Source organism: Lagopus muta, chromosome 1 (genome assembly GCF_023343835.1).
Source record: "Lagopus muta isolate bLagMut1 chromosome 1, bLagMut1 primary, whole genome shotgun sequence".
NCBI lineage: Eukaryota > Metazoa > Chordata > Aves > Galliformes > Phasianidae > Lagopus > Lagopus muta.
In genome coordinates this window covers 173,302,355-173,326,867 of record NC_064433.1, presented here as the reverse complement: position 1 = coordinate 173,326,867, position 24,513 = coordinate 173,302,355, and the positions used below count along the sequence as shown (strand labels likewise).

Sequence of the window (24,513 nt, the reverse complement as noted above, 5' to 3'; positions counted from 1 at the left end):
AGCTGGCGGAGCGCCCCGCTGCCTTGCGATAAACGTGTTTGTTTACTCACCTCGTGGTAACCGGAGAGGCGGGCGGGCTCCGCTCCTCGGCGCTGCTCGCGTCGTGCTGCCGTGCCCGGGGACGCAATGCGTGGCGCTGACACCGCCAGCACGGGGCTGCGCCTTGGCTCCGGCTGCCGCGGAGTGAACAGAGTGTGCCGGGAGCTGGAGTTTGCTCTGAATGAATGTTGCTCTTAACAGGGCTATGTTTATTGCCCATGCTTTGGGTTGTGCTTAATGCTATACAAACACATGGTGTGCACTCCATGGATACTCCTGCAGTTCTAAGCTTCCGTTTAGTGAGGCGCTGGCACAGGTTGCCCGGAGAGCTGGTGGATGCCGCACCCCTGCAGACACCGATCAGGTTGGACGGAACTCTGAGCACCTGATGCAGCTGTAGGTATCCCTGTTCATTGCAGGGGATTCGGACTAGATGGCCTTTAAAGTTCCATTCCAACTCAAACAATTCTATGATTCTATGATTGTAAGTGTGTATTAAAATATACTGGGTGCATGGCTGCTTTAGAAAGCAGTGGCATCTCTGTGCCTTTACTGGAAAAGCCAGGAATGCAAGTGCACATCTGAAAGGGAATTTGCAGCACCATTGTGTACTTGTGTAATGTGTACTTGGATTTCTTGCTGACTCATCCTTCCTTGGGCACGGCACTGAGTCCAGGCTCTGTTATGGTACAGATCATCATTTCATAGAATCATAGAACCATTTGAGTTGGGAGGGACCATGAAATGTCACCTAGTCCAACTCCTTGCACTGAACACCTACGGCTCCATCAGGTGCTCAGAGCCCTGACCAACCTGACCTCGAGTATCTCCAGGGATGGGGCAGCTACCACCTCTCTGGGCAACCTGTGCCACTGCCTCACCACCCTGACTGTAAAATCTTTTTCATATTCCCAATCTAAATCCCCCCTCTTTTTGTTTGAAACCATTTCCCCTTGTCCTATCACGACAGACCCAGCCGAAGAGTCTGTCCCTTTCTTTCTTATAGCCTGCCTTTATATACTCGCAGCCTCCCTTTAAACACTGGCACGAGGGCAGCCAAGCTCTACACCACACCTCTATAAGCAGTAGAGCATCGCATATGGAAGGCATAACAGGAGATGATGGTAAATTTTTGCTTTGACATTATAGCTTAAGTTAAGTGAAAAGGTGTCAGCCTTGGCCTGGGCTTTCATGAGTGCCATGGGTGGACCGTGGTTATTTGGGGCTCTTCCAAACATCCCCAACCTCTTCCAAAAAGAAAAACTCGCAATCTGTTCTCAATTGAACCTTAAAGCCATAAAATCCAGGTTCCAATAAATCTTCATTTTATAAAAACACATCGAGCACAGAGCAAACCAGAGCCCATAAAAGAAATTAAAACACGTGTGGGTCACATACTCCGCTGGATGCCCCTTAACAGCATTGCAAAATTAGGGATTTAAAGAGGAGACAACGAGGTGAGATTTCGCTGTGAGTTTTGGCACCTCCTCCAGGTCCCAGGGGCCGGGGCAGGCACCGCTGAGGACCCCCAGATCCCTGGTGGCACGGGAGCTGTGTCCCTCCATCCCGCCGTGTGCGTGCTGCTGGCCATGGCCATGGCCCACGGCCCCATCCCAGGGGGGAGCCAGGAGCTGGGGTTGGTGAAAGCTCCATGTGTTGGGGGAGAAGAAAGCAGAGCGGTGTTTGGAGAGGCTCCGCTCGCCCGTTGCAGTAAAGCTGAAGTGCAACGCAAAAATGAAAGCAGCTGGGATTGTGCTGCGGAGAAATGGGCTTTAACAAGCTCTCTTTCAGGGCTTTAAAACATTTCTGCCTGTGATGTAATCTTGACATTTCCTGGCTCGCTGGTGATTTCCTCGGATCAAACACCCAGAATCCCAGGAACCATCGCAAGTCAGTCGCCACATCCCAGGAAACACTCAGCATCCCGCGTGGGCACCAGGAGCAGTGAGGAGGTCACAAAGAGCCGCTCTCACCTTCCTGCTCCCACCTGGCACCCCGCCTGTGCTGTGTGCTGTACAGTGGGCTCTGCAGACAGGCTGCAGGGGGACCCCACCGCTCTGGCCGTTAATTCATTTCTGTGCTTTCCTTAAAAAGCGTCTTGGAAACGGCTCAAAAAACCTGGGTGTTTTCCAATGGGAGCTGCACCGTTTGGAAGCCCAGACTTTAAATCAAGATATGATCTATTTTCTTACATCTGTTGTATTATGGCAATTGCATTAACCTTCAGGTGACTTCCTCGAGCAGTAACAACCCAGTCCAAAACCAAGCAAAGCCCTACAGACTCTGGGAGCCCTCCTAAAGATCCATTACATCTCTGCTAACAATGTTCTGAGATGGAAAATCAGGGAAGAAACAAAAAAGTGAAGGAAAAAAAGTGAAACAAAAGAATCCACCTCATTTATTTTTCAGTATTTCAGAAAGAGGTGTTTTTAGCATCTCAGAATGGATGCCATGCATGGGGACTTGAGGAAAATGGAGACAGTGGGGATGACGGGGAATGATGGAAAATGATGAGGATGATGGGGACAGTGGGGACAAGGGATGATGGGGGCAATGGGGACAATGGAGATGATGGGGATGATGGTAATGATGGGGAGAATGGAGGTGACGGGATGATGGGAATGAGGAGTATCATGGGATCATAGCCATGATAAGAATGCTAGGAGTGGTGGATATAATAGGGATGATGGGGATGATGGGAACAATGAGTGTCGTGGCATCATGGGGGTGATAAGAATGATAGGGATGGTGGGATGATAGAGATAATGGGGACAACGGAGATGGTGAGGAAGCAGGGTCCAAGGTCCAGGTGCTGAGAACAGCTCACATTCACTTCACAGCACAATCACCTCTTTGCAGTTTGGCACACGTGAACACCGCTGCCTTTTTCACCAGCTCCCAGAGAAGCAATATGGTAAATCTGGAAGCTCAGTTAGAGCAATGAAATAGGAAACCATGTGATTTTCATCATGCTGTGAGCACAGATCTGTGCAGCAGCTCGTGTGCCCCCCGTGCCCCTTCCTTGCCCGCATCACTTTGCTCTCACGTTCTGCAGTGTGCACAGAGCAACCCCAGCCTGCAGAGCCCCTGCTCTGGGCACCTCCAGCAGCTGCTGCAGTGAGAGCAATGGGGAAGGAGGGAGGGTTTCTCCCCCATTTCGTTACCTGAACCCCAATAGCACCACTCGCTGCTGAGCTGTGAGCACACTGTGCGTGTGCTGCGTCCCAGGATGTGAGCTGTGTTTGTGTGTGCCTCTCTGCCTCCTGAAAAACAAAACATGGGGGGAAGTGCATTAAAAAAGACATCACCCACCAACAATGCAGAGTTCTCATGGCTTTAGAAACAGCGCTGAAAACATTCTTCTTATTAAACACGTCCTTTGTTTGTGATTCCCATTCAAACTGTAAGTAATCGACCAAGGTAACCGCAGCCCCACCCACCACTGCAAAAAGAGAAAGTGAAAGACGAGCAGACAGATGGGTTGTGCTGGGCCAGCAGAGCCTCAACCCCACAGCCTCAACCCCACAGCCCCACGGCTTGGGGGTGGCCACGCTGGGCCTTGGGGCTCTCCATGTCATGTAGGGGCATCAGCTGCACACCACGTGTGGGACCGGCACCCCAAAAACAGGCCTATCCACACTCACAGAATAACTTTTCTTTATAAAAGAACACATCTGAGGCAACAGGAATAATGTTATGCATCCCTGCTTACACAGCGTTGCCCCACGTTTTGCTTGACCAAAGTCCTCCAAATGCCTGTACACCAACAAGCGGCCTTCCAGGACTTGAGGGGAGCTTACAAGCAGCAGGAGGAGTGGCTTTTACATGGTCTGATGGTGATAGGACAAGGGGGAATGGCTTTAAACTAAAAGAGGGGAAATATAGCTTAGATGTTGGGGTGCAATTCTTTACTCAGAGGGCAGTGAGGTGCTGGCACAGGCTGCCCAGAGAGGTTGTGGGTGCAATAGGAGCAGGAGACAAAACCAGTGCAGCTGGCTGGCTTTAGGAGGAAAACTGCGTGTGCTCCTTAAAGCCAAGGCATCTCGGGGAGGATTCATAAGCAGGGATGGAGCGGTACTGTGGGATTCACAGCCTGTGTTTGTGTCTCAGGGATGCACGTGGTTGAGGCTCCATCTCATTCACGGCAGTTCTGCTTCTGTGCTGCCAGGAGCAGTAAGTAAGAGGGAAGTTGTAACCGGAGCCTCCCTTTTCTTAGAGCCCTGCTGTTTCCTGCAGGCTGGCGGCTTCAGCGCAAATCACAGCTCTGCTGTGCTCCGAGGCCATGATAAATGATTCAGATGGAAAAACAGCAGCACACAAGTAGGAGCAGGAGATAAGGGGACAAGGGTGAGGGTGTCCGACCAGTGCCACCAGTCCACATGGGACATAAGCAAACCAGGAGGTTCTTGGAGTGTTCTTAAAGCTTCCTCCTCCAAGCGACAAAGGAACCAAAAGGAGAGGACCCTGTGGCCACCAGCAACAAGGGGCTCACTGGGGATGTGGAGGATGGAGGCAATCTTGGCTGTTGTGACCACAAAATGGAGGAGGTTGGGATCCCAAGAGCAAGGAGGAGCGATAAATGCCAGCTCACAACCCTGAACCTTTGTAGAGCAGACTTGGGCCTCTCCAAAGATCTGCTGGGTAGTCTTGTGGGGTAAGGCCCTGCAGGGAAGAGAGGCCCAAGAAGGCTGGTTAGCATTCAAGGATCACCTTCTCCATGGACATCTTCCAGTCCATGGGCCCTGACCAAATGCACCCATATGTGATTGTGAGGCCATTCTCTATAATCTTTGGTCAATCGTGGTAACTGGGAGATGTGCCTGAAGGCTGGAGAAAAGTAAGTGTCTCCTGTCTTCAAAAAGGGCAAGAAGGAGCACTTGGAGAATGGCTGGCTGGTCAGTCTCACTTTAGTCCCCGGGGTGGTGATGGAGCAGCTCACCCTGAAAACCATTTCCAGGCACATGAAAGAGAAGAAAAACATCAGGAATAGCCAGAGTGGATTCACCAAGAAGAAGCTGTGCCTGATCAACCTGATAAGCTTCTATAATGAAATCATCAGCCTCCTGGATGGGGAGGAAACGTGAATACTGTCCCCCTGGATTTCAGTATGGTCTTTGACACCATCTCCAGTAAGATCCTCAGAGAGAAGCTGTTGAAGTATGGGCTGGATGAGCAGAAAGAGAGGTGGATCAAAAATGAGTTGAATGGCCAGGCCCAGAGGGTCTTGGTGAGAGGTGCAGTCTGTCTGGAGGCCAGCAGCAAGCAGAGTGTCCCAGGGTCATTATTGGGTCCAGTCTGTTTCACATCTTTAACGATCCAGACGATGGGACAGAGGGCATCCTCCAGAACTCATGGATGGCACAGAACTGGAGGTGGTGTCCAACTCACCAGAGGGCCGCACAGTGCACACACTGCAGCCCCGCTGGCCCACCCTGGGGGCAGACAGCCACCAGCCCTTTGCCATCAGCAGTTTATAGAGCAAAACCAAACCCTTCCACCAAGTCTTAAACTTAAAGCTTCCATTCTAAAGAGCTCAGACTTTGATGAATCCTCACCTGCATTTACCGTATTGGTTTTTCAAACATAATGGCTGCATGTGGGATCATCCTCATGAGAAGGTATTGCTACAAACATGTCAACAAACTGAAACGCACATAAACACTGCTACAGTCAGGTCTGATCATAAAACATGAGTCACCGTTGTTCAATCATTTGCTAACCCACATTTATACAAGTTATCTCTTCTAAAATCATCACCACATACATCTTAGATTTCATTTTCTTTCTGAAAAAAGAGCTGCGATTTTTGCTTTTTACTGAGCCAGTGATTCTTATCTGACACCCAGCACCGTGCTGCACCCCTTGCATTTTTGGTTCTTGCTGCCTGATGCTATGACCAGGGGGAAAACACCCTGAATGGGCACAAGCAGGAGCTCGCTCCATTGTGGCAGCCAGCAGTTTGCAGGCAACATGAAAGAAGCAGAGTTCTGCTGCCCTCCTCCCTGGCTCAGCAGAGTGATGCCCTCACCTCTCCCAGCCCCGTTCTCCAGGAGCACAGGCTGGCATCGGTCCCGTTTCCTTCTTACGCTTCGATTTCAAGAGCACCGGGGCGGTGTAATGTGTTCCTGCTCATTTCTTAGGTGTTATTTTCACTCTCCATGGCAAACACAGCAAGCATCGCAGCGCCAGTCCTCGGTGTCCACTTCGTAAGCGTGACTTTCTGGAAGGCGTCTTCCAAGCAGCGTTGGAGCCGTGACCTCTCGCTGCTGTAAGGCATACAGGGAGCTGGGTCCTTTCCAGACATTCAAGCTGTAGAGTTTGGTCTTTCCTGTTTTTCTTGAAGAACTTTTGGGAGGTCAGAAACGTGTTCTTTGAGCTTTTGCCACCTTACAGATGAAAGGCTGCTGGAATCATTAGGATGAATTTCCTCTGTGCCAAAAGTTGCTCGTTTAAGTCAAGTATATTTTAAAGCTGCAAGCAGAGATTTTCAAGGTGTAACTAAAAGTGCCCGTTTCCTTTTCTTGCCATCTCCTTGCTCTGCCGTCTCACTGCACAGTTGGATGCACCTCCAAAGGCAAAGCTCCATCTTCTGGGGTGGCCAACAGGCAGACCAAGCTCACGTGCAGCTGACGGCTTTCATTCCATTGTAAAGCTGCACAAGGGAAGACTTGTCTCTCTTGCAGGTCACCTCTACCAGCAATCACTTCAGCAAGATGGATTTCAGAATTAGGTGCTCTCAAAACAACCTGCGCTGTATTTTTCAGCAGCACAAAGCAGCCGTAAGAACAATCTGACCTTCATTCATAATAGCAAATCCACTGGGACCAAAATCCATCTTTGATTTTCTGTTTGAGTTGCTGGCAAAGGAAATCCAGGGGGGCACGACATACACAGCACAGGAGACAGTGTTACAAAACTGTACAAACCTCCTGGAGATAGGCTTTGCACGGGCTTTACTCAAATTTAGCTATGCTGTAGTGAAATAAGCAGTGCTGTTCATCTAAAGGGAAATCATTAGAGTAACTCTGTGTGAATAATACTGCCTCAGAGTGTTTCTTCAGTTGTAGGGCACGGAGTTTATTAAGGAATGCCCACACTGTGGCATTGTACTGCACTCGTTTGTAAAACACCCCTTCCCATCTTTCAGAGGCCAAGACCATGCCCAACCCAGCCTACCAAAGCAAAATGCCACACACTCTTCTTTTAAAGCAGAGGCCAAACGATGCACTGCGTGGCCTTTACTAAAGTACAGCATGATGGCAAACTAAAGGCTATAGCCAAGGAATGGCGTTTGGATGTACTTGGATTGCTACCACCATTAATAAATGATGAGTGCATTTGTGACCTGAATGCCTTTAGCTGGTCGGCTGCTGTGGGCAGACCCTGGAAACGGTGAAAATTAATCACCTCTTGTATTAAATACCACCTTTGTATTTTGCCATGTCTCCGTTACAGATTTGGTATTGAATGACGTATTACAGTCCAACGCAGCGCAGCGGCTTTATGCCCTTAATCTTCCTCTGAGCCTTGCTGGGAAGGCAGGCAGGAGTGAACTCGCAGGTTTAACCCTTAGGGCAGTGAAGATGAAGGAAGTTCTGCTCAGCTTCGCTCGCCAGCCATACGAAGAAGCCCACACTGCTGCTGCAGCCTGACAGCGACTCTCCTCAGTCCCTGCTCGCAGCCCAGGCAGCTGTTCCTCACCCAGCAGCACAGATGTGGCCAGCAGTTCAGCCAGCAGTGCCAGCATCACCGCAGCGACGCCGCAGAAATCCCTGCAGCCACTCGGTGCCCCTTAGTTCAGTTTTCCAGTGGTCCATCTCCCAGAGGCATTTTGTTACACCAGCTCAGGTTTTCCCCAGACCTGGTGGGACCACTGACAGCACTGCAGAAGGGATGAGCGCTTTCCCTGCATCCAGTCTGAAACTGTAGCTCCTATAAAGCCGGTGCCTACGATCGCATCTCCTCTCGTGGCTCCAGCTCAGAACTACCCCTCACCAATATTCCAGTTCTTACTAAACCAATCCCATTTCTTGTTTGCACCAGGATCTTTTTGCCCTTTACAATGCACGTTTCTTTGAAGGTTAAAGCTTTTAAAAAATGCTTTTTGTTGTGACAATGATGCCAGCGTTGTCCAGCCCCCTCCTAGAGCACCGCTGCCTAAATGGCTGCAAACGGCACTCGTTATCCCTCTGCAGGCACCAACAGTTGGAGATGACCCAGAGGCAGATTTGGGTGAAACTGCCAGCATGAAGCGACCTCAGGTCAAGTAATCTTGTAGTAGTCGAGCTTGAGCTACTATTGCCAACCGTCAGGCTCAGCTTCTACTACCAGGATGCTGCCGTGTTGGAGCTCATGGGTATGCAGAGCACAGTGAGGTGCCCTCCAGTGATTGCTCTCAGCAACTTGTATTTTAACAGAGTTCCTCCACCTAATGACGGGATTTCCCCCCAGGTGTAATGGCTTCAGTATTTCAATAGAGCTTTCCAGGCGACACAACCCATGCCCAATCTCCCATGCGCAAGCTCCAAGGACTTACAGGCACCTACCAAGCACTCATGACAAAACCTTGGCCTCCCTCCAGAACGTCACACAGCCCTCTGCCACCCTCAGCCCCTGCAGGTTGGTGGCGGTTCTCCTCAGAAAGCAGCATTGGGAACACCTGGCCTTCAGCCTCGAGCACAGCCTGTCTTGGCTGCTAAGCCCTGAGATGAAGGCAAGCTCTACGCCCGGCTGTAAGCACTGCCACTCATCTTTTAAGGCTCCTCTACGTAGCTATCTGTGCAAACTGAGGCACAAGACGAAGGGACCCCCTTCTTGTTCCGAGAACAAGAATCACAGAATGACAGAATGGCCTGGGTTGTAAAGGAGCACAAAGATCACCGAGTTCCAACCCCCTGCTGTGTGCAGGGTCACCAACCAGCAGACCAGGCTGCCCAGAGCCACATCCAGCCTGGCCTTGAATGCCTGCAGGGATGGGGCATCCACAGCCTCCTTGGGCAACCTGTTCCATCTACTTTCCACCTTCGATGAGAGAAACACAAAGCCCTTCAGCACTGAAACTTTACGTCATCAGCTCATTTAGATGGGCAATACCCAATTAAAAAGAAAACCAAACTCATCTGTCCTGGGTGTTCTGCATCACAGTCTTCTGAAGAGCATCTTCCTTCTGTTTGAAACAGAAAGCGGGGACATAAACGTATCTGAAAATACCAACGCAAAGAAATAAAATCCCTCAGGATATTAAGTGAGCCACTTAACTAAGTATTAAAACCTCTGCAATTATTAGTTTATTAGTATCATCCAGGATTCAGATGTTCAATATTTCTCCTGAAGTTATACATAAATGCAAATTGAAATAAGAATCTGAAAGTCAAAATCGTATAACAAAACAATACTCCATCACAAAAGCGTGTAAAATTACAAGAATGCTTTTTTTTGCTTTTTTTTTTTTTTTCTTTTTCTTTTTTTTGCTCCTTTTAAACACTGGCACTTAAAGAGAACCATAGTTTTGTAACCACAGAATTGCCAAATTGTCCCCCAAACTGGTAAGCAGGTATATGTGAGAATAGTTACAGTTGCCAGCACTTGAAGTTGTACTAAATATGCAAGAAAAAAACCCCATCAACCCTTAGGCTTTGGTTTTGGAAGAGAACTGCATTTGACCAAATTAGACGGTGTTGGTATACCATAAACATTTCACTTTTTAATGCAAAATTTAATAAAATGTACTTTTCCATACAGCTATATTTAACTTAAAAATGGGCAGACATCGAGAGTGCGGTATAAAACCTAACAGGAAAAATACATCTTATCTCATTTTCAATTTGAGACAATATACAACTTTGTTTAAAGGGCTAAAACTAGAATTTCAAGAATACAAATATGAATTTACATAGATTTAACAAATAATAATGGTACCATTTATAGAAATCTTAGAAAGAAAAACTCATTTCTCGTGGGCCGTTTGCTACCAGGAGAGTTTCATGGTATAAAGCCCGCGGCCATCGCCAGACCCGTCACCAAAAAATAATATGGTCATTTCATGCCTTTCACTTTACACACTGCAGGTACGTTCACCTCCCACGAGTGCTCAGAGATTTACACATCCGACCTCCGTTACATGGCAACGGGGTCACACCTGTAAATGTCTCCACCCCGGCCGGACAGACACGCTCTTCCTATGGGTCCTTCCAGGACAAAACGCAACATCCGCTCCCTCCCTCCCCCCAGGAGTATTTCGCTTCTGTTCAACTGAACTCTATACTTCTCAACTCTCCAAGACTGGTAAATTCATGCAACAGAATATTACACTTCACAAACTTCTGAACGAGTATCGCTTTGACGAGATCGGGTTCTTTTGTTTCCAGTTACGGAAGAATATTCTTTCATCGCACGCCTATAGATTTCTTTTCTTACCCTATCATGAATATGCAGGGTATGCAGATCAAAGCTGTGTTTATCAGCTGGATATATGAAAGATGAAAACTGTAATATTCACGTGATCCCAAACGGGCATTCAATAAAGCAAAAGATGAGCTCCCCTCAAAAAAAAAACAAAAAAAAGAGAGAAAAGAAAAATGATTTTCCAGGGCACCTATTAAAAGGACAACAATACTAATAAAAAAAATTGTATTTACTTAGAAGCATTCAGAATGTCAACAAAACAGCTGCAACTTTCTTTTTCCTTTTTGCAATTACAGAGTGGTATTCAATTAACAGAACGACAATTATTTTTATGATGCATCAGAGACAACTGAAGATGAGAAATGAACTACATCCCCAAACAGAACTAATTTGTGCTGTGCACCAACAAGAACCTGCTTTAAAACTCCCATGCCAATTTACAACCCCCACACTGTACCAGGCAAGGTTAGTGGCCATTGAAATACCACTAAGGACAGGGCTATCTAAAGACACATTCGGTAGTGTGTTAACTATACAAAAAAAGAGACACTGTACAGTTTAAAAACAAATCTTACACAGCCTTACATTTCATTTTTTTTTTTCTTTAAAAGGAGTGAGTTGTGTACAGGGGGGTTAAATGCTTTATAGACAAGAAAGAAATTGCTCTAAAAGAGACTTATTCATCATCATCATCATCTTCCTCCTCCTCTTCTTCCTCTTCTTCATCCTCTTCATCCTCTTCATCTTCGTCCTCATCTTCCTCCTCTTCCTTCTTCTTCTTGCTCTTCTCAGCCTTGGCAACTACTTTTTTGCCTGCATCAACCTTCCCTTTGGCCCGGTACGCAGCAATATCCTTGGAGGAGAAAAGCAGGAAGAATCTCTTAAAGTTTAACCACTCCAGAGCTCTGAGCAACTTCCAAATGACATTCATGAAACTGGAGCTACCCGGGCGTCTGCACTGGGCAGGACCAAGAGCTGTGGCTTCAGTTACAACAAGGTGAACTGAGGCCCAACAGCACAAAAAGGAGGGAACGGAAACCTCTACCACAGAAACAATATTCACATGCTGCCACTCAGTGCTTCTGGCTGCTGAGGAATCTCCACTGACAGGCTTTTAATAAGGGGTCAGAAGAGCTGCTGCCTCAGAGGGGAGAGGCACAGCCGAACCCGTTTCCCCGTAAGGAAATGAAGTAGGGAGACCTCTTAAGGTCCCTTCCCAGCCCTATCTTCTGTGTCAGCTAAAGAAAAGCACACAGAAGTACTTACCTGAGGCACAAAATTATAATTAGCCACCCAAAACACGCTAAGATGACACGGCATAATATCTGCAATGTTATGCCTCAGCAGAGAGCAATCACACAGAATTCTGCTTGACTGAAGTTTACAAAATAAAAGGTATAGGAACTTTGATTAAAGGGTAGACAGTGCCACCTTCTGCATGCAATAAATTTATTCCAGCAGTTTATAAAGCACAAAATTCAGTTCCTGTAATAGGAAGTCAAAACTGTACATGGAAGACCAAGACAGAAAAGCAGTCAGACTCCCCAGCTTTAAGCCAAAATCAGAAGAAACACAACAGAACTGATCTACAGGACTCTCAAATGCATCAGCTAGAGGGAAACATGAGCGGCTTTGTGCAGGCAGTCCAAATCTTCCATTCCCCGTCCCACCAACGTTACACCACCCCTCTCGCACTTAAAACTTAGCATGAAGTCTGTAGAAGAGATGATATCCACGAAGCAAAAGGCAACCAGTGAGGTACTGAGCTTCCTGCTCCTCAAAAACCCATTTGTAAATGTAAGAAATGAAGATACGGATAGCACAATACCACAGAAATGAAGGCGTCTCGGACTAAAGAGTGATGACTGTGCCATGTATGAAGTTCCTCAGGCACTGTCAGCTCTGGATGTAAAGAACACTGAGCGTGCTGAGAGCCTGAAGCTGCACCAGAAGGACAACACAGGAAGCCTTCTGCACCTCCACCCCTCTCCAGCACGTGGCTGATGAGCTCTCACAGAGCACACCTTGTTCACAACCGTGCTACAATCCTGAAACAGTTTTGTTGGCCAGCAGGAGATGTGCCCAGCCTGAGGCCATGGCACACATGCAGACTGACACCTCGGTGACTCTGTGACTCTACACCACATACAGCAGCTATCGCTGAGCGCCGGCCCTCTACAAAGCATCAGCACAGATGCTGGCAGCACACCCCCTCCCCACTTGGTTTCCTCACCCTAGGATGGGAATCTGCCTCACAAAGAACACACACAGCACTGCTCTGCACGTGCAACGTGCTGCTCCTGTTATGATGACGAGGTTTAGCTGGAATGATTCAATAAATTGTACGATACACTGCTTCCTATGTGCTGTAACTGTTATATTACTAGAAAAGAGGGGATGCAAAGTAGATAGAGGAAAAAGCACATCTACTGCTAGCATCTCACAAGTGTTCTGACATCACCCCAACAATAAACTAAAAATAGCACCTATGTACTTCAATCATTTCAATAGGCAGGGATACATAACCCCTCTAAAACAAGAGAAACATTTTACTCTTTACTGATGTTACTTAACACTACCATCTTAACTCAGATGCTGCTGTGACCTATTGTTGTAATAACAATACAGACACGATGGTATCTATTAAACCATCATCAATGGCCCTGAGTCACAGATGAACGAAAAACATTCAACACACAGGACTCCAATTCTGTGATAATGGTGTCCTGTATGCCCTCCGAGTGACACTGTTCTAAAAGTGTGATGTTTGTCCTTAGCTCACGATGATGTGCAACATCAAATATTAGGGTACATGAGAATGGACAAGTGTCTGTGTGGTTTGTTCTCCCCAAACCACCTCCATAAACGCCAGCATTACCTTCTCATACTTCTCCTTCAGCTTAGCAGCCTTCTTTTCATAAGGCTGTTTATCATCTGCTGCGGTGTTGTTCCACATCTCTCCCAGTTTCTTTGCCACGTCCCCAATGGACAGACCAGGATGTTCTCCTTTGATTTTTGGACGAAACTCAGAGCAAAACAAGAAAAAAGCCGAACTACAGACACACGGGGGGGGGGGGGAGGGGAGGGAAAAAAAGAAAAAAAAAAAGTATTTTAATTTTAGACTTTAACCTATTGTAACAAAAAGTTTTTTGACCTTATTTACTTTGGAACATCACCTAAAAGCGAAGCAAAGATTGATTACAGTGGAAGATATCAGAACTAAACAAACTACCTTGAAAACTTAACACATACTTGTCTCCAAGCAATGCTGCACATCTGGTCTCGTTTTTGGCAGGACCCCCACAGGAGCCAATTTTATATACCATATGCAGAGTAAGTCCTTAACAGAATGACTGAATGGTAAGAGGAGAGCAAGAAAGCAGCAGTGATTTGTCGTGAGAATTAGGATTTCAGGATGACAGCCCCAATAAAGACTTCTCCACACCTTCCAGCATTAATTCATTAGGAACTGACACACACACACACAAAGATGTATTCCTACAAAGCACCAGGTGAATCTGAACTCAGCAGTTCTGGCTACAATTTTAATTCTCCAAGCTGTTTTGTGCATGATCATCCCTCTAGCTTGTTTTGTGCACAAGGCTCTACGTTTAAGTGGACTGCCAACTAAAATTCCTGCTTGAGCCAACAGGTGGTGAGAATGGCTACAAGTATTTGACCACTGTCTGCCATCAGAATGATCCCTTTTTAAAGAACTTGGAAACATCAGTCAGAACTGCGCATTGTACATTTTTGCATCTGCTTTTAGAGGCTGACATTATTCCAACTTGAAGTGGACCAACCTGAAAACAAAAGCCTAATATTCATGATTAAATTTTCAGCCTATCTTAACATCACTGGCCAGGAAAAACAAGTCAGCCTGTACTTCTGAAGCTCCCAAACTTGGATGAAATGATCATTTTATAGTGTGATAGTCCTGAACAATACAGCCTAACCAGAAAACCACTTACGGAGGCCTCTTCGGTGCATTTGGATCCTTGAACTTCTTTTTTGTTTCCCCCTTAGGTGGTACATAGTTTTTCATTTCTTTTTCATAACGAAGCTTGTCAGCCTTTGCCATATCTTCAAACTTCCCTTTCTCCTTAGAAGACATAGTCTGTAAGGCAATTAAAACAACACTAAGATTTGAGAGCACACCCAGGTCTGCTCCAAAATTTCAGCTGGGGGAGCTAAAGGTAAGGCAGGAACAATGGAGAGTTATTTGCCTCACAAGTGTATTTCCTATATATCTAAAACCAGAACTTTTTACACAAATAATTGACAAATTTGAATAACATTTCACGCAGGGCAGCTGCTTAATGCTTTGTTTTTAAGGCATTTCTCCTACCTTCCATCGTTCTGAGCATTTTTTTGAGAACTCTGAGAAGTTCACTGAAGCATCTGGATGTTTCTTCTTGTGCTCCTCCCGGCAGGTTTGCACAAAGAAGGCGTATGAAGACATTTTACCTCTTGGCTTCTTAGGATCACCTTTGCCCATTTTTGAGGATTTTCTGCAGCAAGGCAAGAAAGACACCTTTAAAACTTTTCCTTTCTACAAGCCAAGGCAGGAAGTAAGCCATGATGAACAACTGTGCTGAACAAGACTTGTTACAGCAGTGCTCTGAAATCATACAGCGGGAAGAAGTTTCTCTTCAGGAGTATCTACTGAGGGTTTTGACCAGCGCTGCCTGAGGTAACTTGGCAGATACAACCAATCACACAACGTGCAGTTCCGGTCTCTGACAAGCAAAAACGCCCCTTGCAAGCAGCCTGCAGTATTTGTTAGCACCAGGGCAATGGGAACCACACTCCTATTGATAGCGTACCAACCACTGGCCTCAGCAGAACGCCTTATTCTTAAGGGGAAAAGTATGAGAGCATCCTCTCCTTTGGGTTACTACATTCTTTCTCCACACAGCCTTCCCATCGCTCTGCCCTGCGGACCTTTGGGGCTTATTTACAAGACGCACACACTGGGGGCTCGTTTACAAGAGACCCGTTATTGTTACGTCCTGTACATTATTGCTGTCCTGCAAACGCACCACAAGAAGCTGCTCCGTGCACGCATCCACAAATACGGGCATGAAGCACTGCTGTCACCAAGGCAGGGATGTGAGTGAGTGAGTGAGCAGTGGGACGCTTCTTCATGCCCTGCTCTGCAGCAGGGCCTGAGGGCACGAGAAACCTCGGGCTCTGGGAGCTCTTCTCCAGCGCGGCCTGTGGAAAGCTCACAGGCAGGAATCGGCGGAGAGGAAAGGAAAAAACAAAACAAAACAACACAAAACAAAGCCCACCCCACCGCGGGCCGCCCGCATCGCCGCAGCGGCGGCACTTCCTATCGGTTTGGCGGATAGACAGAAGCAGATTGCCGCTCCGTGACCGAACACGTCCGGTCTGAAGTTTCTCTCAGTAAACAAGAAGGCCGCGGCCCGGCGGCGGCTCCGGGCCCGGGGCGCTTCCTGCCGCCGGGCAGCGCGGCCGAGCGCCGCGTTTAAAAGGCGCCTTCCCGCCATTTTGGCCGCGTCCCGGCGGGGGCTGAGGGGCGCCCCGAGAGCGCGGCCGGGGGCGGGCGCGCAAAAAAAAAACGAGCCGCGCTCGGACTGCGGCGCCGGGAAAGTTTGTCGCGGCTCGGGGCGAAACGCCGGGGGCGGCCTCCGGGAACGGAGCGACCAGCCGCCCTCGGCTAGGCGCCGCGCCGCGGCGGTGCGGAGCGGCCGCGAAGGCGCGGGCCGAGGAGGTCAGCGCCGCGCGGCCGCTTCCATTTTGTGCGGCGGAGAGCCGCGCGGCCCCCCGCGGCCCCGACACGCGCGTCGTCCGCCCGGGCCCTCCGCACGGCGCCGAGGCCGCGGGACCCCCGCCGAGGGGTGGCCGGGCCGGGCGGGAGGGAAGAGGAGGAGAGGCAGGCGCGGAATGGCCGCTCCGCTGCCGCGCGCACAGAACATGGCTCCTTCCTCCCTTCCTTCCCTTTGTGTGAGCGCGCCCGTACCCTGGCGCACACGCTCAGCCATTGCAGCCGGGGGAAGGCGGGCGGGAGGGGGGGGCGGGAGGCGGGTGGGTGCGGGGGATTGGGGGGAGGGGGGGGGAGAGGCCGGCTCGCTTCCAGCGCCCGCCCGAGCCCCGGCGGAGCGGGCAGAGCCCCACGGAGGACCCCCGCCGCCAGCCGGCCGAGTTTAAAGCCCCCCGGGCCGCGGCCCTCGCGGCGGGGCGAGCGGCGGCGGCCGCAAAAAAAAGTTCCCCCGAACTGCGCCCCCACCCGCCCGAGTTCCTCGCTGCTCCGCCGCCGCTCGCCTTGTTTTCTCGCTCGCGGCTGCCGTCAGCCATGTTACAGCCAGGCGGCTCCGGGGCGAACGGCTCCCGGCCCCACGGCCCGGCCCCGTCCGACGGCGCGGCGCGGCACCGCACCGCACCGCACGGCGCGGCCCGGCCCGCACGGCGCCTGCCCGCCCGCCGCGGCGATTGCTCCGGCGCGGCGCCCTAAGCCGCTTACGGCGGGCACGGCGCGGCGCGGCTCGGCACGGCGCGGCTCGGCACGGCGCAGCCCGCGCCCCCCGCCCGCCCGCCCTCACCTCGGCGGCGTTCCGGCCCCGCGCCCCCCTCCTGCCCGTTCTCCCCGCTCGCCCGCCCCGCTCCCCGCGTCCCCGCCGCCCGCGCTCCGGCCCCCGCCCCGGCCGAGGGTCGTCCGTCAGGAAGGGACCCCCGGGCGCAGCCCCTCGCCTTTGTGTGCCGGCTCCCGGCCGCCGCTGCCCCGCGGCCCCTCGGCCAGGCGGCGGCGGCGGCGAGGCGAGGCGGGCAGCGCCGGCTGCGTGCCCGGCTGCGAGAGCGCCCGGCCGGCCCGGCGGCCCCCGGCGCCTACTCACCCGCGTCAGAGTCGGCACGCAGCCTTCGCTCGGCCCCCAGCCCCAGAGACGCCCGCCCGGCCGCTCGCCCCGGCCCCAGCGCTGCCTGGGTCCCTGTGTAGCCCAATGCACCGCAATGGCTGTGAGAGCGGGATCGATACGCAGCCTCCTCACACTCTCGGCGCTGGTAACATTACTCTCAACACAGCCCCGTCCCCATTGGCTGCCGCCAAGCCAGCCGCCGCGCCGATTGGCCCGGGCCCTTCCATTGTCCTGACCAGAGAGCTCCGCCAATTGGGCGCGGCGCGGGACACGTCACTGAGGATTGAAAGGGCGCGCAAATATAAAAGTGAGTGGAGGGAGCCGGGCGGCGGCGGGACGCAGAGTTCTGAGGCGGCTGCTCGGCGCCGCACCGCCGACCGCGAGCGCCGCGGCCCGCCGCCGCCTCCGCGGGCCCCGCGCTCCCGAGGCCGCCCCCCGACCGCTCCGGGGAGCCTCCGCGCGCGACCTCGGGGGAGCGCAGAGCGGGACGCGGCGCCGCGGGCGTTCGCGCGTCTCCTCCGTGGCGCCGCCGCCCCCTCCGCAGCCCCGCTTCCCGCAGGCGGACACCGAGGTGCGGCTGCGGGGTGCCGCGAGGTTCCGGCCCCTGTCCCGCCGCGCTGCTCGTGTGGCCGCGCTGGGAGCCGGGCGCGGGGTCCGACTTTTGCGGCGGGGTCGCGTCTCTCGGGGCGGGGCACCTCACGCCGGGGACCGCGAGGAGGAGGAGCTGAAGGCGCCGGCGCTCCGTTATTGCCCGTGGGTGGAAGGGAGCGAGGGGGGCTGTCCGAGCAGCTCCCCCCGCGGGCTCCGCACAGGCGTCCCAAGTCGCAGCCAGCGGGGCCCGAGCCCGCAGGGCAGCCGCCGACCCCTCGCTGCCCGGCCCTCGTGCCCGCCGCTCCGCTGCGCGGGACGCCGAGTGCAAGGAGCGCCGGCCGGCTGCACCTGCGGCGCTACGAACGCCCCGCGGCAATGAGCGGTGACAGGACGAACGCAAACCGCTCACCTTTCCGCAAGGGCTGTTTTTTACCAGTTCTCACCGCAGTAACAAAACGAAACGCCGCTATAAACCCAAAACCCGGTTCTTTCCTCGTCACTTACTGCAGCGGTAACACAGGTGGTAGACAACACTGCTGGAGGATCCACACAGTCCTGTGAGGTGCTTTAGCATTCTAAATGTGAAAATACTACCGAGCCTTGCTCGACCCCAATCCCTTCTGAAACTTGATGAAAAGAAGGCCTTAAGAAAACACTCAATTGATTACTGCACATCAGCGTGACCAATAACAAGGCTTAGGTAGTAAACTGTATTAGCCTCTAAATTAATAAAGCCATTAGTTCTCCCTTGATCAGACCATGGCTAATGGCACTTGCTAGCAGCAACGAGGCACAGCAGAAGAGGAATCCTCAGGAAGTATCTGAAGTTCCCAACAAAACCAACTCCTCAAATCCAAGAGAAATAATGCAGTGCAAGTTTTCATTTAGCACACACTGCTTAATTCTTAATTAGTGAGAATTGCAGCCCACTAACGTTAGGCTTCTACAAATGGAAAGTGTACAAACACTGAGGAATTTTTAAAAAACCCCAAACCCACATCTTCGAGTCATAATTGTACTGGTTACCAGTGCAGCCAGGTCTGAAGTCAATAAACTAGCATCCTCTGCTTCCTCTTTCTTTAGACACAAATGCGATTAAAAAGATGCCAGCTGTACTGCTACCAGCTCACTGCAGACACTTTCACTCTGGGATGGCTCAATTCTCTACTTGTTTGCATCTGCTAGGTGGACTGAATCATTTCCACAGAATCACAGGTTGGAAAGATCGCTTAGTCCAACTGTCCATCACCAATATTGCTCACTAACCACATCCCCCAGTGCCATATCTCCCAGGGTTGGTGACTCCACCACCTCCCTGGGCAGCCCATTCCAATGTCTCACCACTCTTTCTGGTATTTTTTTTTTTCTTTCCTATTATCCAACCTGAATGTAATTGTATCAGTATTAGAATGCTATTAAAATTTACCCAAAATCTCGCCTGGCACCGTGGTCTCAAAGAATTAAGCCACACAAGAGGCTGTGGGAGGCTGACTGGATTTCCTACAGACTTACAGTTTGACGATCCTGGGACAAACCTTAGTGCTTGCTCTTCTTGCAGTGGGGTGGCGTTTTTAAATGTCTGTGGGACACTGTAGCAAACAGCAAACACCTAAAATGAGCAGATCCCTTAACTGAGGCTGCAGGTGCTGCTCTGTCAGAGTTACCAGATGGGATGGAGTATAGCAACACTTTAAGCATCGACCCAGAGTGCTACACACCAGTTACTGGTCTCAGTGTCACTCTGACCTTTGCGTTATATTAGATGATATGGAACAAAAATTGCAGGTTTTTTTCTTCACTAGCTTACTTCTTTCAACATGCTTTTACACATGGGACTATTAAGTCCCATGGAAGCAAAATACAGGTTCTATAAAGGCTAAAATAGGTTCTTGTTTATGTGGTTGGCAACACATCATTAAATGCAGTAAGCTAAAGCTGTTTGGCCTCATATGATGCAAGCCATCTCCCAGTAAGCATCTGAAGATGTAACAGGGCAACTTTATTGTTCAAGAAATACATACCAGGGCTTCTTCTAAGTGTTATCCAAACTTCTCATACTTTTTCTCTGATAATTCTTCTACCCAAGAAAACTCAGATCTCTCTTCACAGTCTTCCTAAGCAAGTGGGCCATCCATGGTTGAGGAACAGGCTCCACAGATTGCACACACATTTACATGTCTTCTGATGGAACATTTTAATTATTTTTCACCTTAGTTACTCCTGAGTCCACTCACTTCTGTTCTGTTAACCCAGAGTCCACTCACTTCTGTGCCTGAGCTGCGTGCTGCTGCTTGATTTCCATTACTGCATCCCAGCTTCTTTCCTTCTGTAGCTGATGCTTCTTTTAAGGCACTGCTGGCAAGAAGGCAAACAAATTCCAAATATTCTATCGCAATTATCAACTGTTTGTCAAGGAGGGGTGGTGCTTTATGGAAGTCAAAAATCCTTCCAAATAATTACCCTAATTGAAAGACTCATTTGCAAGTAAATGCTGATAGATACACGAAGATAGCAGATATCTGAAATCATGTGAAATACATCAGGAGTAAAAAATCATTTTGTCTCCAAGAGGGTTGGTTTCTTTTTTTGGCTGATTTCTGTCTTGAAGTTTAAAATTTATCTTTACACAGAATAAGAATTTATTTGGCCTACTGTGCAGTTTCTGCTAACTCTGCACATCCTGAACTTTAAGGTTTCTTCTGTGCAAACACGACCTGCAGAGGAGGAATTAGAAGCATTTATTCTCAGCTGTTGTCTAGAACCAACAGTTTTTAAAAAGGTGAGCATTGAGCGGATTCTGCTAAGGTGACATATTCCACCAAAGGTTTCTCCTCATCTCAGCTATTCATATCTTAAGACCTGTGCATGTTTCCATGTTCCAGTGGACTTCTGCTGCTGCTGCTCTACAGAAATAAAAAGAATTTCCTCATCAGTTGCAGAATCCTGGTTTGTTTGTTTGTTTTTTTAAGAAGCAGCACGTTTCTTCTCTTGTTCATGCCGTGCCACATCTCTTCCAATACTTTATAAATATGCCTTCTTCTGCAAACTCTTCTAAATCAAAATCTGCTCTAAATTACACTCCACATAACCAGTGCAACCACTGAGATCACTTGGATAACATGAGCCACCTCAGCCTTCACACCAAGAGGCCTTCACGTTCTAACATCACAACACAATCGCTCTGCAAAAAAAGTAAGTAGCTTCACAGGAAGTTTCAAAATCCTTATTTAGTAATGCTGATGTTTTGCAAACTAGGGTGCGCTTCAGGAAAAGTCACATGGATTGGATGCTGTATTGCAAGGAAAGAATAAGACCATGCTTTCTACTGTATGTCAATTTTCAACTACTTTGTTTCTTAACAATATCCATTGTAGCTAGTTACTGGACAACTAGCAGAAGTATTTGCAAGGAGCCTACTGGTTCAACTGCTTTTCCATGCAAGGCAGGTTAAAGTTGGATGGAAACATCAGCTATATATTTTCTTTACTGTTTTTCAAAACATCTTTTTTTGTTTTCCATTTTCTTTAGAGTTCAGGGAGAGAGAGAACCAAGAGAAAGGCTTCTCCAAAGACAGAACCATTCTTCAAAACAGCGTGTTTCTAAGTATTAACAGAAAAGTTCTTACTAAATGAAAATGAAAACGATCTTTTATTTACTTAAACATACACTCCCACTTCAAAACATCCATGCAGATCATAACTTAAGATTTCTAGCAAAGCCAAGCAACAATAGAGAATCCCAAGGAAGGGAACAGAGACCACAGAGACATCTGGTCGACAGTAATCAAGAGACAGGTGCAGAGTTGGTATCTGCTTCCTTCCCAGCTGCCCAGTGACTTTGTGAAGCACACTGATGAGACTCTTCCTAACAGAATTTTCAAGGAAGTCAAACTATGTAACAGGCCAGGCCTGAGAAAGACTGGGCCCATTTGCACTCTGTGGTTGCTGACAGAGGTGAGAAAAGGAACTTGCATCAACTCCATGAGACAAAGGAACACTGCAGGATGGGGCAGCACACTTCTCGTGAGGTGCTATGTCACCAGCTGCTTTGATAGCTTTTGCATTCTGTGAGGAACACTGCCCACCTACAGTGGTTTTGGCTGGAAGGCAGATGGTTTCATAGCTTGCTTTGACAATACAGAGATTTGGTGACATCAGTGGAACTCCAAATTTTGCCTCTGTCCTTCCTACTGAGCAAAGAGATCTTAGTTTCTTCAGGTCAAAATTAAGAGTATATTACTTTTACAACGACATGACAACAACTAACATGTTAGTCAAACCCAAAGCCACAACTAGGCTATTTTTAATGAGATCTGAAAGCCTTTCTTGACAAAAATGCTACATTATCAGCTCAAAATGACTTTGCAAAGGCAGGGCACTCGGCCACATGCACTTACGATAGAGCTGCTGGGGATAGACAGTCCTTTTAAAGCTCTTCCAGTCATACAGGAGAGTAGGTTGTTCACAATACGCTCAGAAATAAGTACTACCCGTATTTACCTCTTCCTGAGGCTGCAGTGCCAGCTCCTACACAGCCCATACAAACATAATTCTCTCTTGTCTGTTAAACACAGACTTATAACCAGTATTTTTTTTTCCTCCGTTCCCTTAGCATTACTTCTGGAAGAGATTTCCATTCAAAGAAATGAGACATAGCACGTCTGTAAGGAGCAGTAATGCATGGAATGTGCTTTGCTTTACCTTTCTGGCTGGATTTGTTCCGATTGCACAAAGTAATCTGCATATGTTGCCAGCTCTATTTTATTAGTGAGCATTATCTAGAGAACAGGGTTTCAGAAGGCCATGTGTCCTTTCTACACGGATGAGTAGTTGGCTATTCCAGATGTGTCAGTAAATGGTAACTGAGAGAAGTAGCAGCCAAACAAGGTAACCTCAGAAGACTAAAGGAAAATGGTCTGGGAGAAGCAGCCAGGGAGCAGGGATGGGACTCTTACTGCTGCAGCGATTTCCTTAGCAGGCTTCATTTGTGAAACAGCTGATTTTTGTTGACATGTGAGCCCTGCAGACAAGGCCATCATTTCTATAGCCGATCTTAAATCAGGATCAGTACTTACACAGTGCTCTCATCCATAGAATGGATAACATTTAAGCTCTGTAAGCTTTTTGAAGAATTAATAGATACGAAGTATTCAAGAAAATATATTTCATAGCATAGGTTTATGCCCACACTGTTCAGCTCACAGAGGGCAAAACGGATGAAGATGCATTAGTTATAGACTTTTCTCCTGATGATCATTATGCCACAGTGAAAATTGTACATATACATGTTTACATAGCAATCATTTCACAGTGACAGTAAAAGAAATTATGTGAATCCTTTAGCATCTTATTCCTTACGTATAAGCATGCAACTTCTTTAAGTGCTTCTATGAAGCTTGCAATGCAGTTTCAGATAGGTGGGGAACTGTGTTCACCTCCTGCAGCAAAAGAGTTAAAAAAATGTTCTTCCAGGACTGCACAATTTCTGAAATCGCTGACCTGCTAAGATGTTTGCTTTTCTGAGAGCACAACATGCAATGCAACATCCACTTCTCTCTTCCACTTTCTGGAACCAGTATATTGAACATTTGATTCCTTCCAAAATCTCCAGGCCATTTATGTGACTGCACACTCAAGTCCACAGACAAGGTAAAAGTTATCAGCTGCAATGTTTGCTTCTGTTGATCCTAAGATGCTGCTGTCCACCATTACAGACAGTCTCCCGTAAAGCTATTAGTACTAGGTCATCCTCAGTCAAGAGGCACAGAAGCCTCTGATGCTGCCACTGCCACTACACTTCTACACCAGAAAAAGGCAGAATTCAACTAGGCCTAAGGTGATGAAAAATAGTGGAAATCACTTTCCTTCCTGTATCATCCAGTCCAAAACACTCAAAGATATATTCCGTTGCATCTGGGAATCCTTTAGATGCCCTCAATACTACATGTTAAATTGGAGAGATTCCTTGAGCCAGGTACAGGACTGGGACAGAGGTACTATTATCTCTTGTGTATGGTTTCTGAAAATGCACAACAAGCAAGTGTAACTCTGACCTGTTCTCTCGTCCTTTACACAGGATTCAATCCATTATCTACAACACAGGCTACACCATCTATTTCTGAACACGTCGCAGGTACCATAACACCAGTACAGTCCCTGGTATCAGAAATCCTAGCAGTATTATCTGCACAAGGCAGGATAATGATGTGAATTTATAGGATGCTGATATCCAGAGAAATAGGAGAGGCAGTACATACAGGATCCACAGCAATGCATAGAAACACACTGCATACAAGCGGTTACAGGAATTGCTAGGAGAAACAAATATGAGCTTACAGCTTTGAAAAAGGAACCTGCATGGTTTGACAGAAGGACAGCATAGGAAGTTCCGCACAAACATGCGCAAGAACTTCTTTACACTGAGGTGACGGAGCACTGGAACAGGCTGCCCAGGGAGGTGGTGGAGTCTCCTTCTCTGGAGACGTTCAAGACCTGCCTGGATGCCTACCTGTGCGACCTGCTGTAGGGAACCTGCTTTGGCAGGGGGGTTGGACTCGATGATCTCTGGGGGTCCCTTCCAACCCCTACAATTCTGTGATTCT

General features: G+C 48.9%; 1 protein-coding gene and 1 long non-coding RNA gene across 6 annotated transcripts in view; both read right to left on the bottom strand.

Annotated features, from left to right (window-relative positions):
* Window positions 1-9,716: 9,716 nt before the first annotated feature.
* On the bottom strand, window positions 9,717-17,475 carry HMGB1 (high mobility group box 1). 2 transcript variants are annotated; one of them, XM_048932018.1, is made up of 5 exons: window positions 17,301-17,475; window positions 14,792-14,954; window positions 14,415-14,560; window positions 13,322-13,496; window positions 9,717-11,296 (listed from the first exon to the last, which is right to left on the bottom strand). In XM_048932018.1, the coding sequence occupies exons 2-5, from the start codon at window positions 14,939-14,941 to the stop codon at window positions 11,120-11,122; spliced, it is 648 nt and encodes a 215-aa protein (XP_048787975.1). In that variant the 5' UTR covers window positions 14,942-14,954; window positions 17,301-17,475; the 3' UTR covers window positions 9,717-11,119. The 2 variants fall into 2 exon arrangements, with proteins under 2 accessions (XP_048787975.1, XP_048787982.1); XM_048932025.1 differs by lacking the exon at window positions 17,301-17,475 and adding an exon at window positions 15,486-15,834.
* Window positions 17,476-18,229: 754 nt separating this feature from the next.
* Window positions 18,230-24,513, bottom strand: part of LOC125687162 (uncharacterized) — a 43,991-nt gene continuing 37,707 nt past the window's right edge. For 3 of the 4 annotated variants that reach the window (XR_007373998.1, XR_007374017.1, XR_007374018.1), the window contains one exon: window positions 20,274-20,626. This is a non-coding gene — a long non-coding RNA (uncharacterized LOC125687162). The other variant, XR_007374019.1, reaches the window with a different exon arrangement.